This window comes from Microtus ochrogaster, chromosome 6 (assembly GCF_000317375.1).
Source record: "Microtus ochrogaster isolate Prairie Vole_2 chromosome 6, MicOch1.0, whole genome shotgun sequence".
Taxonomy (NCBI): Eukaryota; Metazoa; Chordata; class Mammalia; order Rodentia; family Cricetidae; genus Microtus; species Microtus ochrogaster.
Genome location: NC_022013.1, coordinates 19,637,029 through 19,651,812, shown reverse-complemented (window position 1 = coordinate 19,651,812; position 14,784 = coordinate 19,637,029). Strand labels below are relative to the sequence as shown.

General features: G+C 38.3%; 1 protein-coding gene across 4 annotated transcripts in view; it reads right to left on the bottom strand.

The window, feature by feature from the left end:
* Positions 1-14,784, bottom strand: part of Relch (RAB11 binding and LisH domain, coiled-coil and HEAT repeat containing) — an 84,057-nt gene that overhangs the window by 5,576 nt on the left and 63,697 nt on the right. For 3 of the 4 annotated variants that reach the window (XM_005348287.3, XM_005348288.3, XM_005348290.3), the window contains 4 exons: positions 10,196-10,278; positions 9,345-9,408; positions 7,472-7,610; positions 3,665-3,781 (listed from right to left, as the gene is read on the bottom strand). In XM_005348287.3, the coding sequence (XP_005348344.1) occupies positions 3,665-3,781; positions 7,472-7,610; positions 9,345-9,408; positions 10,196-10,278 (403 nt within the window). Of the gene's footprint in view, positions 1-3,664; positions 3,782-7,471; positions 7,611-9,344; positions 9,409-9,607; positions 9,691-10,195; positions 10,279-14,784 lie in introns of all 4 variants that reach the window. The other variant, XM_026779687.1, reaches the window with a different exon arrangement.

Genomic DNA, 14,784 nt, shown 5'->3' with positions numbered 1-14,784 from the left:
TCCCACATTGGTGTGCCTACAGTCCTACATTGGTGTGCCTGTAATCCCACAATGGTGTGCCTGTAATCCCACAATAATGTACCTGAAATCCCACAATTCTGTGCCTATGATCCTAGCCCCAGTGAGGTAGAGATACACGGTCTTCAAAGGTAAGGTGGAGGGTTCCTGAGGAACAACGCCTGAGGTTGACCTCTGGCCTTCACACCACACACGCACTTGCACTTGCACACATAAAAATATTTTCATGACAGCTAAGCTGAAAGTTATGTAAAAAACCGATAAAGGCAAGTTGCTCATAACATTATTACTTTTAATGGTTGTAAAATATTTCCTAAATGCAAACATTTAGAAGAAGATGTACATTCATTATCAGAAATGCTGAGGAGCTTCTTCAGAGACCCACTGTGCACTGTGGATGTGCTTGGCCTGAGGACGACAGCACCTGTAACAGCAGACCTCATGCAAACGGCAGCACAGCCAGGGACAACACACCTGGACACTTTAGGTTGAGTAACTTGTCTAAGGCATACACATTTATCCTGCTTGCTTTCTTTTTTAATTAAAATAATTTCATTTTGTGTGTGGATTTCTGCCTGCATGTATGAGTGTGGACTACTTGTGTGCCTGGTGTCTGAGGAAGGCAGAAAGGGACATTAGATCCTGGAACTTGAGCCATCACCTGGGTGCTGGGACTTGAACACGAACAGTCTTCAGAGTCGTCCGTGCTCTAAACTAAGTCGTCTCTCCAGTGACGTGGGATTTTCAAGACAGGGTTTCCTGTGTAGCCCTGGCAGTCCTGGAACTCACTTTGCAGATCAGGCTGGCCTTGAACTCACAGAGATCTGCTTGCCTCTGCCTCTCCTGGGATAAAAGGTGTGTGCCACCACTGCCCAGCTAAGATGACTTTCTGTTGGTCCAGAATGAACCACACAGCACATTCAGTTTACTTTAGGTCCTGGTCATCTTTGAGTTTTAGTTGATTATCTCCACATTCAAAAGAATTGAAAACCAGGTGCATTTCTCAAGAAAATAAATTCATCTTATAAATTCACATTAATTCTGGAATATTCTTATTCTAGCTCTGGTTTAATACTGCACCATGTCCCAGAGAAAAATGAAGTAAATGAGTTCTTTTATTAAACTGGCTTAATTAAAAAAATTACCATGAGCTTCATTAGGAAAAAAAGGAATTATATTACCATTTCCTTGAAAATGGTTACAATGTTCATAAACAAAGCTCCTATAATGCATAGGTTATAAATTTAATAGGTATTAAAAATGCGCATGGGGCCTGCGAGATGGCTCAGTGAGTAAAAGCACCTGTTCACAAACTGGAGGCGATCCGAGTTCCGTCTCTGGCAACGGCGTGAAGGTGGGAGAGGGCAACTCCGGACAGTTGTCCTCGGACTTCCACAAGGGTCTGTGCTGCAGCCTAATCATGATGCAGTCTTGTATTCTAGACACTGGGAAAGCACCTCCAGGATGTAACTGTGGTGACCTTTGGATAGCAGAGTGCTATAAGGAAACATGGGCACAGAGGCTCAGGACGGCTGGACTTACAGAAAATAGGGAAGTTATTCTTTCTACTCACAATGGGGCCAGCCTTTTCCTCATGAAAACGAAACAACCTTTCAAGGACTGAACATACACATACCACTCAATCCTATCTGACTCTAAAACCACTTCTACCTCAGCAAATGGTCAAGTATCTGACTGCCAAGAGACGACATTCAGAGTTTCCTATGATACTCCTGCTTTTTACATAGATCTATGATAAAGTTTCCTTCTAAACAAAACCTGTCGCTGTCCATTTAAATACAGTCTGTGACCTTCTTTCTACATAACTCCCTTTAAAATTCCTCAGTGTAAATGTCACCCAACATTAACCTCTGGCCTCCAGTGCACCCACATGCATTCATTCATCTCTTCTTGCCACACACCCTGTCAAATTTTCTCCTCACCTATACGCACTACTCTCTAGCCTGAAGGGTTTTTAATGTCCTTCAAGCCTGTCATAACATTCTGATTTGTTGTTAGGCCTAGCATTACATGTAACTTTGCTATGTCAGTTCTGGGCAATGGGACCTTATTAGTGAGCACACTCTTGATTCAAGTAAGGTGCCAGTCATAGAGAACAGAGTAGTTGATCAGGCATTACCCTTAGATGACTCTTCCCCTTCTTGTCCTGGTAAAGGCCTTTTGACTTCGTTCCTCCGGCAATAGTTTGTGCATACTGACAACACTTGATAATTGCTCTGTGTAAATGTCTATGTTCAAAAATCACTGCTTTTTTCTTTAGAAATTCTGTTTTATGGAGCTAAAGTTGTGCTTGGATTTTCCCCTTTTCCTTCAGGCATATTCCATTATAAACTCCATTAGCTAATCTAGGTTACACGTGAGTTTGCTTAACTTCTAACAAATACTCTCAGGGCTGAGTCTCTAACTCTCAGGCCATCACGGTTCTCCGGCCAGGGGCCTGTCACTTCTTCCTAACAAGATTCTCCTTGCAAACTCACAACAGCAGTTCCTCATTTGCGTCCTCTATCTTCTCGAGGTTGAAAATCCAACAAGATGAATCAGGAGGGATAGTGACTTCTGCTTTTAGTGGAACAAAGCTTATACAGGAAATGGACACTTAAGTTATCAAACTAAAATATTAGATCCCTGCTGACTATCTAGCCTGTTATAAAAAGCATGGCTTAAACCATCCACATAAATAGATCATTTGTAATCAATATTCAAAATAAAATGAACTCATCAGTACACCCAACTTTCTAAGTTTTAATTTCCAGAGGGCCTTACAGCTCCCCAATAGACAGCTTTTACAACTTAATTTATTCTGAACAAAAGCAACCCTCCACGGTTACACAACAATTTAACAAGACCAATTCCAGGACTAATGAGTGTCTGTGGCACTCGAGAGTACATTTATCCTAACTGAAATGGCTGTCCCCTCTGCTGAGGACTGTGACTTGGCATACAACACAGAACCATGGTGCTCTGAAACACTTCCTGTCACCTCGTTTCCCCTATGAATCACTAGGAGGCCTAATTACTTTTTTTTTGTGGGCCAAGATGACAATTCTCTCCTTATTTGTCTAACATGCATTTCCATGGTTCTGTTGAGAATTCAGTCTTTCACCCTTCCCAGCCTCTTAGTTCCCTTTCTTGAACTCTGCTGTCTTTTACTGAGAGCCAGAGGCTTCTCTTCCTTCCTACTTTTACTTTACTAAACATAGCATAGAGAGAACACTCAACAGGACAGTCAAAGCTCTACGCTCCAGTTCAGTTTTGCTTGTAACTATGGAAAGCAGAAGTTCTCACTGCAGTCTTTAAGTCTGAGTTTAATCATTTATAATCTAGTGGGTTGATATGGGCCTTGAGGATGTTTCTCTCCCAGCTGTTACTAGAGATGACGACCGTGTTGGCCCTGGACTTCTCCAGAGTGACATTTCATAGTGTTCCACTGTATACCAGAACATGAAAGCCTAACTTCATTCAGTCCTGCATTCTTGCTCACTATACAGTGAAGTATCAACACAGAGGATTAAAAACTACCTGTAAAGATAATGGGATGGCTAGAGTAAAACAGGTCCACTCTGTTCTTATGTTCTTTACTATACGGTGGGTTATACACAGCTACAGTTCAACACAGCAAGGATACAGCAACAGGACAGTGCACTGTAGGCTTCAAAAAGATGGATCGCGATGTCCAGTCTTTTCGAATCTACAATTTGTAAGTTGTTCACCAAGGCTAATTTATGTAGATGTGGTATAACAACTGAAAAAAAAAAGAAGTTGTTACATTTTATTCCAATCATGTGTACACAAACCTCATATTTTACATATTTATAATATGCATAATTATTATTATGATTTATAAAATTTCATTTTAATACTGGATGCTTTCAAACATTTACCACCATCCTTTGCTTGTTCTTTCTTATTAGGCAAGACTGTATGCTTTTTCAAATAAGTGATTTGTGACTTGAGAGAGAATATAACACTACCACCACTGTCTAGTTCTGAGGACTATGTACAAATGATGTCATCTCACCTCCCAATCTCCCCATGGAAAAACAATAAACAAATGAATCAAGATACAGCTTATATGCACTATGCTGTGGTCCTAGACATGTTTCCTTAATTACCACTGCTATTACATAAGAGGTACATGCCTTTTCCCTTCTCAATAATAAATTATTTTATTTCCTCACAATATAACAAGTATCTTCACTTTCTCAAAGTTTAACCCACTGTTACAAAGCACTCTGAATTTCCAGTCACTGCAGGGATAGAACGGAGTGACACTTCTGTAAAGTAAAGCCACAGCTTAGGAAACAACAAACAAGTGATAACAGCAATCATCTTGGATGCCCATGATTTTCTCTTACTAGGCAGAGACTTGCCAGTAAGCCAGCTTTCTGCAGGAATGGATTCAGAACCAGTGATTGTTTATCTGGTTAGAGAACACACCCCTCTAGCAACTGTAGTGACCTCTTCCTCGTTTACACTGAGTCTGACGTAAAAGCATGTCTTCTGAAAGAACTGTTTCCTACACACACAAAGACTGTGAGCACAGTTTTCATGCTTCTCACTAAATAATGACAAAACCCCCAACAAAACAACCAACAATGTCCATTTTGAGGGGTCTTTGTTAAAATGAGTAACATAGACTTGGTAAGTCGGCTCACATCTATAATCTCAGAACTATATAGGTAAAAGGAGGGAGATTTAAAGTAGGCTATAGGAAGTCCCACTTAAAAAGAGGGAAATAAAAACAAGGCAACAAATAACAAAAACAAAACAAAAAAACTCAAATCAAAAGAATAACAATATCATTAAGAAGGGCTCTACAGGCTGGAGAGAGTTAAGAACATTTGTTGCTCTCAGAGGATCAGGTTCCACTCCCAACACCCACTTGGTGGCCCACAGTCAATCACTGTTCCACTTTCATCCAGATCTAACAAGATGTCTAGGCTGCGTGTGCACTGCACACTTGTACACACACAGATGTAACAAGATGTCTAGCCGTGTGCACTGCACACTTATAGACACACAGATCTAAGATGTCTAGGCTGCGTGTGCATTGCACACTTGTACACACATCAGATCTAACAAGATGTCTAGGCTGCGTGTGCACTGCACACTTGTACACACACGCAGATCTAACAAGATGTCTAGGCTGTGTGTGCACTGCACACTTGTACACACACAGATCTAACAAGATGTCTAGGCTGCGTGTGCACTGCACACTTGTACACACACACAGATCTAACAAGATGTCTAGGCTGCGTGTGCACTGCACACTTGTACACACACAGATCTAACAAGATGTCTAGGCCGTGTGTGCTACACACTTGTACACACATATGCAGGCAAATACTCTACAAGTAGCTAGATATAAAGAACTAAAGAGTGTCCTAGAAAAATAACCAATGTTTAAGATAGGAGTAAGGGACTGTAGCTGTAGTGATGGTTCTGTGGTCAAGAGCACTTGCTACTGCTTATCTTGCAGAGGACGGGGCTTTGGTTCCCAGAATCCACACAATCATCCTTAAATTCAGTTTCTGGGGTCTAATGTCCCTTTCTGGCTTCCTCGGGTACCAGGCTCCCATGCAGTGCAGGTACACATTCAGGTGCCACCCACCCACACACCCAAACAAGTTTTAAAACAGATACAAGACTAAAAGATCTAATGAAAAATTGGGAAATAATAAGGGCTATTGAAAGAACTAATATTAGTTAAGGAACAGAGTGATAAATAATTATTCTAATTATTCCAATTTTTCTACTTTTTCTCTAAATACCCAAAGAGAACTACCTATAAAGATGGATAGTTAAGAATATTGCATTCTTTCTGATATGGGCTTAATTTCGCTGTAAGTCCTATTTACAGATTTGACATTAAATTTTTCAAGGTAAAGCCTTTTGAACAAGAAAGTAGTTCAAAGTGGGGAGATCCAAAATTTTTTTCCCCTAAAAATATTTTCAGGAGACAATCAGATATCAGAGACAATAGTTAACTGGATCTAGAGTCAACTAAAGCCTTCCTGAGCACACCTTCCGGGACTACTGTAAGCAAACCAAATCCTGCTCTTTCCTATCATACAGTTCTTACACACTTAATAGGTAGGCATTGTTTACGTGAATAACACTCACATAGGAGGTCTCCTTCTTAAAGTTCTTAAAAACTCTAAAGAGACATTGATATACAGATAATGTTTGCTCTGAGAAATAACCCTTGGTCTAGAATAACTAAGGACAACGTCTCCATGGACCCATGTAAACAATTGGCTCTACTTTATGCTCATGGCAATCCAGACAGTCTCCCCGTCCACATCTCCCCCGTGAGTGCATTCAAACAGGCTACATAATGCTCTGCTTGGGACTGAACACAGATAGCATAGGCCAAAGACCCATCTTACTTACCACATCCCTCAAAGAAACTACCATGTCAGTGATGTCAGGCCACACATTCAGAGCTCTGACTAAAGCACATGCAAATGTGGTGTTGTAACATTAGGACTATCTGTGATTTCTGGTGGCTGGGTATACTCACCACAGGAGAAGAGACTATCCTGACAGTTGGGATAGCGCTATGGCCCTCAACAAGCCTTTCGGACATTGCACTCCAAATAATGACTTACTATTTTTTTTTTTTTTTGCTGATATTCTGATTGTAAAACTGTTTTTTTTTTTTTTTAAATCAGTCTGGCTATATAATAGAGAGCCTATTAAAGAATACAATTTTTTAGTAGAAACCAAACTGACTTAAGTAGCTAACCCTATGACCCTCTAGGAAGCATGTAAAACTGCTGACACTAAAAGCACAATAAAGTATCACAATGATCACAAATATGCTTTGGAATAATGACGATGTCACCCAAAAAAATGTAATAAATGCTGAGGGCCAGAGTAAGGAGGAGAATGTCGGAACTAGAGAAAGGAGCTAGCAGAGCACTATGCAGATCCAAACACTGACGCTGAAAACAGAGCTGTGCATGAGGCTGATGGCCAGAAGGACTGTGAACTTCCTGTAAGAATGTGACTTGAAGCACAAACACATCCCTAAAGCTTTGATTAAGAAAGTCTCTTAAACCAGGAAGCAATGGTGCACGCCTTTAATCCTAGCACTCAGGAGGCAGAGGTGGGTAGATTTCTGTGAGTTCAAGGCCAGGCTGGTCTACAAAGTGAGTTTCAGGACAGCCAGGGCTACTACAGAGAAACCCTGTTTCAGAAAGAAAGAAAGAAAAGAAAAGAAAAGAAAAGAAAAGAAAAGAAAAGAAAGAAAGAAAGTCTCTTAAGTAACTACAGGTGGGGAGCTACTCTTCCTGTTTTATTTACAGCTGGTGTTGGGATCAACTGAAGAAGAGTTTCTATGAAGTGGGAAATGAAGAGCAGCAAGGTTCTGGTGCGCAGACAAGCCCCTTGATGGCACAATGCAGGAACAGGTATGAAGGGGACTTACACTCATCTCGGAACCGCGGTTCTGCATTAGGCCCGACTCTGCCAAATGTTCTGATAATCTCTGTATGCAAAGAATGCTGGTCTTGGTACTGAGGATCTTCCAGAAAAGAAGCCAACTGCATCTTCACTCTTTCTAGCAACTTAAAATCAGATATAGATGATTAAGAATGGAGTAGTGCTGTTATGGTGAACAATAAGCAGATTGAAAATCACCTTTCACAGTGGATTTATGCTGCAAAGCTATGATAGTGCAGTAATTCTGTTTGTGCAGTAAGTAATTCTCAATTTAGATTAACAATAAAAACAAAAATTGAAAAACAAATGAAAAAAACAAACCAACTATGTAAGGAAGGGCTGGTAAGATTCTGAGTTTGTATCTGAGTTCCAATTCTCACATCAGCGTGTGCACCAATCGCCCTCCCCCTAGCAGCAGTGAGTCATCAGTGACTGACCCTTTAGTCACATTTCCTACACATCTTATTTTAGGACTTAAGGCCATGTTGAAATTCTGCCAAGACTGCAAGCGTTGCAGAAATACGTGTTCTTTTTTCTGTTGCTTTGTCAGTTGAAATATAGAAGAAAAAAGGGGAAAAATATTCTTTCTATAACTAAAATTTAATTTTTATTATAAGAATCTTTAGACAATGAAGTTCCATTGAATTTCTTATTTTGGTGAGCATACATGATTTATTTTCTAATCCACAAGATTTTTTTCTGTCTAGTATGACAAAAAAAATTCTAATGCTCATCTTTTTTTTTTTAAGGTTTTCAAGATAGGGTTTCTCTGTGTAATAGCCCTAGATGTCCTGGAACTTGTAGATCAGGATGGCCTTGAATCACAGAGATCCACTTGCTTCTGTCTGTTCTGGGATTAAAGACATGCGCCACCACTGCTGGCCTGACACTCATCTTGATACACGCTTTTTTTTTTTTAAGGAGTTTTATTTTATGGGTATGAGTGTTTTCCATGTATATATATATATATGTATGTGCACCATGAGTGCACCTGGTGCCTGGAGAGGCCAGAAGAGGCCATCTTATTCCTTGAAACTGGAGTGATGTATGGTTGTTGAGTCTCCATGTGGGTGCTGGAACCAAACCCAGGCCCTTTGCAGGAACAGCAAGTACTCTGAACTACTGAGATATCTTTTTAGTATCTTGAGAAGTGTGCTATATTTAATGTTACAGTTAGGCATAAAACATAAAAACCTTGAAATAAAACCAGTTTTAGAATCAAAATCATCTTTGCAGACGAAAAGCTTGTTAAAACCTCAGGCAGGCAAGGCAGGGTTTATGGTGATAGAAGCTACAAAGAGCTACATAACCTATTAGAGGATTTTACAATGTAGCATCAATGGAAGTTGTCAGGCTACAGGTGCCTTCTCTACTTCATTTGTAGCTTTGTTTTCGCAATGTTTTGTGACAAAATACATCTTCAAACTAGCAATCAAAAATGTATGCTGGGCATGGTGATGTACCCCTTTAATTCCAGCACTTGGGCTGCAGAAGCAGGCAGATCTCTGTGAGTGCAAGGACAGCTTGGTCTATATAGGTAGTACCAGACCAGCCAAGGGTATTCAGTAAGACTGCATTAAAAAACAAAACAAAACAGAAAAAGATTGTATACAGATTGGCTTATATCCAGCTAGGCTATAGTTAATTTTTTAATTGAAAAAACTAATACAGAAATGGAACAGTTTCTTAGAATAAACAATTAGTTTAGGTTATGGTGCTTTTAAATTTTATCTTTCTCTGATCAATAATTAAGAAATGCCATTAAATTCCAATGCTCTCTGGCCCCACCTTCAGTTATACCATCAGAAATATGTCATCATCACCAGCACAGAGGTAATAAGCAAATGTCCATTTCCTACCTCTCTCTGAATAACTGTCTCCATAATAGTGCCAAACGCTGGGATCGTAGCAATCCTAACAGAGCTGTTAGAAATCAAAAAGGAAGGAGACTGAGTCTTCCTTGAGAGACCACAGCATCACCATTAACATATGTATCAAAATAAGCACAAGGTAGAAATCCCGCATTAGTCTAGCAATGACAGTTAAACTTTTAAAGAGCAGACCAAGAAGAATGCTCAATGAGACAGGCAGGATAACTCAAGGTCACAGTCTGTGAACTCACAATTCAGGATCAGCGGACAAGGTAACAAGGGCCGGAGCAACCCGCTTGTCAACTAATGCTTCACTCATGCCTCGAAGAGTCAGCTGTAAACCAGTCAACATGCAATAAAAAATGGTGTGGTAAACTGGAATGAGAACTGGGTTAGCTGTGACTGAGGATGGGCAGGCAGACTCCCTGGTCTTTCTTGCTTTAGTCATCCACATGAGACATTAAAATGTTAAGCCTTTGGTTCATGCCACTACACTCACTGGCAACAACCTGTTAGTGAAATTAGCAGAGCATCCTTTCTTGGCTTAGAAGAAATAGTCCATCAGCTTGTTTTGGTTTTGAAAGTGTTCCTTGATTATTAATGCAAATACTTTTTTCTCTTTATATGGCCTCCGAATTAGGCTTATTTTGAGGCTGACTTAAAAAACAACCCCAACAATGTACTAATAGCAATGTGATAGTTTCAAATCAAGTAAGCGTATGAACTGCCACAACTATTTTCAAGAGATTCTGCAGTGACTGTTAGCAGCATGATGGTTATTTCTTGACAGGCACATTTAGAAAGGAATGCTGGACATAGAAGGCAGGGCCAACACTTACATTTCAGGGTCACTGGAGAGAGTAATGAGAGCAGGAACAACCCTCTGAGCTACCAGAGTCTCATTCACCCCCTTCACCAACAGCTGATTGGTCAGCACAGGGGGTATTCACAGGTGGTGCATGAAAGCAAACAGTGCGCCATGGGAAGAATAAAGGAACAAAGAGAAAGAGAGAGAGAAAACACAAAAGCAAACCAAAATTAGAAGCAAAGCAAATACTGCTACTGGAGTGCTTACCAAGGCAGAGAGGGCTTAGGAGGAAAGAGAGCTTAAATTGCCTAGCAGTTCACAAAGAGACTTGTCACCAACTGAATTTGACCTAAGTTTGTCCTTTAGGTCAAAGACTACATTCAATTCCCATCTTCAATTAAAATATAACGTAAAAAAAAAAAAAACCTGACTTTTTCTTTTTGATTTTATTGAAACAAGGGTCTTACTCTGTAGTTCTGGCCGGTGCTAACTCACTATGAAGACTGGCTTCAAACTCAATAGAGATCCACATGCCTCTGCCTCCCTTGGGCTGGGTTAAAGGCTTGTGTCACTACAGCTCTTAAAAAAAGAAAATAGCTAAAAAAGAGACACATATTGTATTAACAATATAAATAGCTAAAATTATTAAAAGTCAACTGGGTATGATTTTATTATGATCACCAAAGAACAAATATGCCTTTTAAAAAGCAGACTTTAATGGCTTGTAGCCATCAACTGCTTCTGACTTTCTACAGCGAGGACATTGAAGTCTACATAAACTCCCAACCTTCTCACACAGTCTTATTATCTGAGCAATAAACATTTACTTCAACATAATATCTTAGAACGTTAGACCTGGAAATCAGCTCTGGGTTCAAATTCCAGCTCTCACCCACTATTAGCCTTGGATGAATTACAGAATAAACTAGTTTGCTCATCTGAAAACGCTGAGTTTCTCATCAACTCAAAGGACAAGTGTACTATTAATTTGCAAGCAAGAAATATTGTACAAGGTAAATATATGTATACAAGAGATGAGTTTAGCCATTATAATTTTTATAAAAAGAAATCATTTAAAATTTGGTAGTTTACCTCTAAATGTGTTTTTGCTTTCTAATTTTCTAAAAGCTTACATAATTTTTAGAGTAAATATGACCAGAACAATTGTGTTTCTCTAACAGTCATTAAAATATTTTTTGTTAGTAACCAATACCAACGCTGTAAACAAGAGGGTAGTAGAGTATACATTCTGTTTTTGTATAGAATATCAATCCCTTGTCCCCAGCTTTGGAATGTAAGCATAAATTATTACTAAATCCTAATCAATCTGTTCACTAGTAGTAGTTCTCCTCTGATCAGAGTTCTTATGGACACTCCATATCAAAATTGCCACGGTGCATGCATTGATACTCCTCTTACAAAGTATGAGAAGCTTAGCTGATGTTATGTGAAGATATTTATTTCTGCAATAATCTGTTATCATTTATCAACACATTCATTCCAGAACTGATTTTGGCATTCTGAGATAATTTATTAAATGCCTACATAATTAGGCAGGAGAAAAATGACAAAAGACATTAATGTTACTATATTCAGGCAGGGAGAACTAGGCCAAGGAATTCAAACTGTCCGTTATCATAAGAAGGCTTAACTTTGAGCAAGGCCTAACTTGATGGATGCTGCTGTCTTGAGTCTCTGGGCAGGAGATTTAGAGGACAAGTTAATCTCTCACTAAAGAGTTATCAATTAATAGACATTTTACAGACTGTATGTATCCTTTGATCTTTATGTCTGGTAAGGCACATACAAACATTATCAAAGTTTAGCAGATGAAGAAACGGAGACTTGTAGAAAAGAAATGATTTTTGTCCAGGGTTTTTGAGTCGAAAGTAGAACCAGACAAAGGAATGACTCATTCTTACCTGTCTTAACTGATGTCTAATGGTACAGTTCAATTACTTCATGACTAACTTACTAGCTATGTGAAGTTCTTTTCTATAACTTGTCACTCTAGGTCACTAACATGAGAGTCACTAAGCTTCCCCTAGAAAAGAATGTCATTCATTTTTCTCTTCAAAAGGTAAGACACAGTCTCTTGTTTAATATCAGGAACAAAATAAACCCATTGGGGTTCTCCTTGTCCTGCTACCTAAAAATAAAGCTAAATTTGTGCTAAATTCCAGAAAATATGTCAAATTATGTTCCTAGCATACCCATTTCTCACTTCTATCATTTTATTCTGTTGTTTGACTTTTAAGGTAAGCTCTCAGATAGTCCCGGTTGGCCTTGAACTCACTATGCACCGAAGAATGCTTTTGATCTCCTTGCCTGACTTCTGCACCACCACCCCAATTCCATGTGGTCCTGGGAAAGAACACAGAACCCCAGACCCAGGCATGTTAGGCAAGAGCTTTAGTAACTGAGTCATACCTTCACCACAGCCCTAATACCACTTTTCTAAAAGAAAAAATGATTTTTAAGTGTCCTTATGTCTTACGGTTTTATTTTTAATGTACTCATTTTGAAGGAAGCAGGCATAACTGTAAATTATAAAACATTAATATAAAAGACATCTCATGAATCTAACATAATTTTTGGTAGATTATTTCCTCCAAATAAGGATTACTGACAGTAAAATTATACCCTAAATAAGAGTAAACTATATTTCAATGCTAATCCATCTGTCTACCTAGTATTCCTTAAATTCATAATTGACTTGAAAAAATTTTTTAAATTACTGTCAAACTAGACTCAGAAGTTCATAATCAAACGAAATGACACTGAAGACGGTGTACACACAGGTACAGTGTTCAGACAAGCACTGATTGCAAGCACAGAAACCAAAGGCCATGTACCAGGCAGACACAGAAACAAAACCAAATGTGAAAAGGGGGCAGGCTATTATTTATGTGAAGTCTTTGCATTCACACAATGCATATGTATGTATTAAAATTAGCAGTCACGAGAAAGAAGTAAATTTTCAGGCCTTAGAGTAAAACCGCATGAAGAGAGTATTAATGAAGGCTTTTTGAAAGGCTACATTTTTCCCTAGATAGAAACAAGCAAAGAAATTCATTTTTCATGGTAAAGCTTGCTTTTTAGCACACTGAATAATCAAAAGTTATTTAAACCAAGAAGGAACTTGTACAGATTAAAAAATATCAAAATTACTCTGGCATTGATCTCAACAAATAATTCTTGATTATAGCGGTTCTTAAAAACAAAACAGGACAAAACTTTAATTTTCCTTGTCAAGTGAATTTTTGTTTAGGCTTGATCAATCTAATTGATAGTTATTAGAAATTATAGAAATAATTTAGAAAATTATAGAAATTATAGAAAATTTAGAAAATTATAGAAAAAATAGAAATATTTTAAATATGTGAAATATTCTATCCTTACAACTGAAATTTAGCTTAAATTGTAGAAAAATTCTTTAATTCTGGAAGATTGAATTAATTCCTCTCAAAAGCATTTTAAGTCCTACTCCCTAACCAAGAAGATATTTGCAACTGATACCTGGCCGGGCAAGGGAAACAAGTTTTCTGCAATGGAACATCACTGGACATGCACCAACCATGGGCAGGCTAACACCCAACAAAACACAGACTTTTTGAACACTTTTTGCTTTGGGTTTTTAATTTTTTTTAAAGCTTGTTTTAATTTTCAAGTTTATTTTGTTGGCTTCTTAAAATTTTATTTTTGAAAAAGAAAGAACATTAAGTTGGTCAGGCAGGAGGTGAGGAGGATCTAGAAGGAGCTGGGGAAGTGGAAAGTATTACTGAAGTATATTGTGTGAAAAATAATTTAAAAATTAAATTCAAAAAAAGAATCACAGCCATAAAGGGACAATTTTAAGTTTACATAAATCTATGTTCCTTATAATTTTATGATTTTGTGAAGTAATAGCACAAATTAGAAAAACAGACATGATAACTAACATTTATTAAAGCTCATATGTTCAACACCCTATTAAGGGCTTTACAGTAGTAACTTAGAGAACACTAACAAAATTCATTCGAATAGGATACTTTATATCTTTATATCTTCATTTTGGAGATGAGGAAACTAGGGTACAGACGAGTTCAACAATTAACAAAGTAACAAAGTTGGGGGAAGAGATGGAAACTGAACCCAGGCAGCCTGCCCTATGGCAAGCCTCAACAGTATCAACACTGAACCAACTGAGGACTTCATCTCCTAACCAATAAGTACATCTGTCTGTGGGATAAAGTGCTATCTGATGGGCCAACTTTCAGTTATCATACTGCTTGGGAAGACAGTAAGGGAATAAACTCTAGGTACATCAGAGAACAGTTTTGTAGGCAGTTAATGACTAAAGGTCCTATTCCAGATATGATATGTGAAATGAATACGAAAATTTCAAATAACTACACTTATTACTATTAAAGAGTACTACAACTTAAGTAATACCCGATACTGAGCAGTCATTTACCTCAGTAAATAGGAAAGGACACTCAGAAAGACTTAATAGGATGGAATTCAAATAATGTTTAACAGAGAAATGAAACTGAAAATAACACTTAAAGAACCAATAAGGCTAGAAAACATTCTTCAGTTTGCCAAGGCTAAAGTTCTGCCCCATCACACAGTTCACAA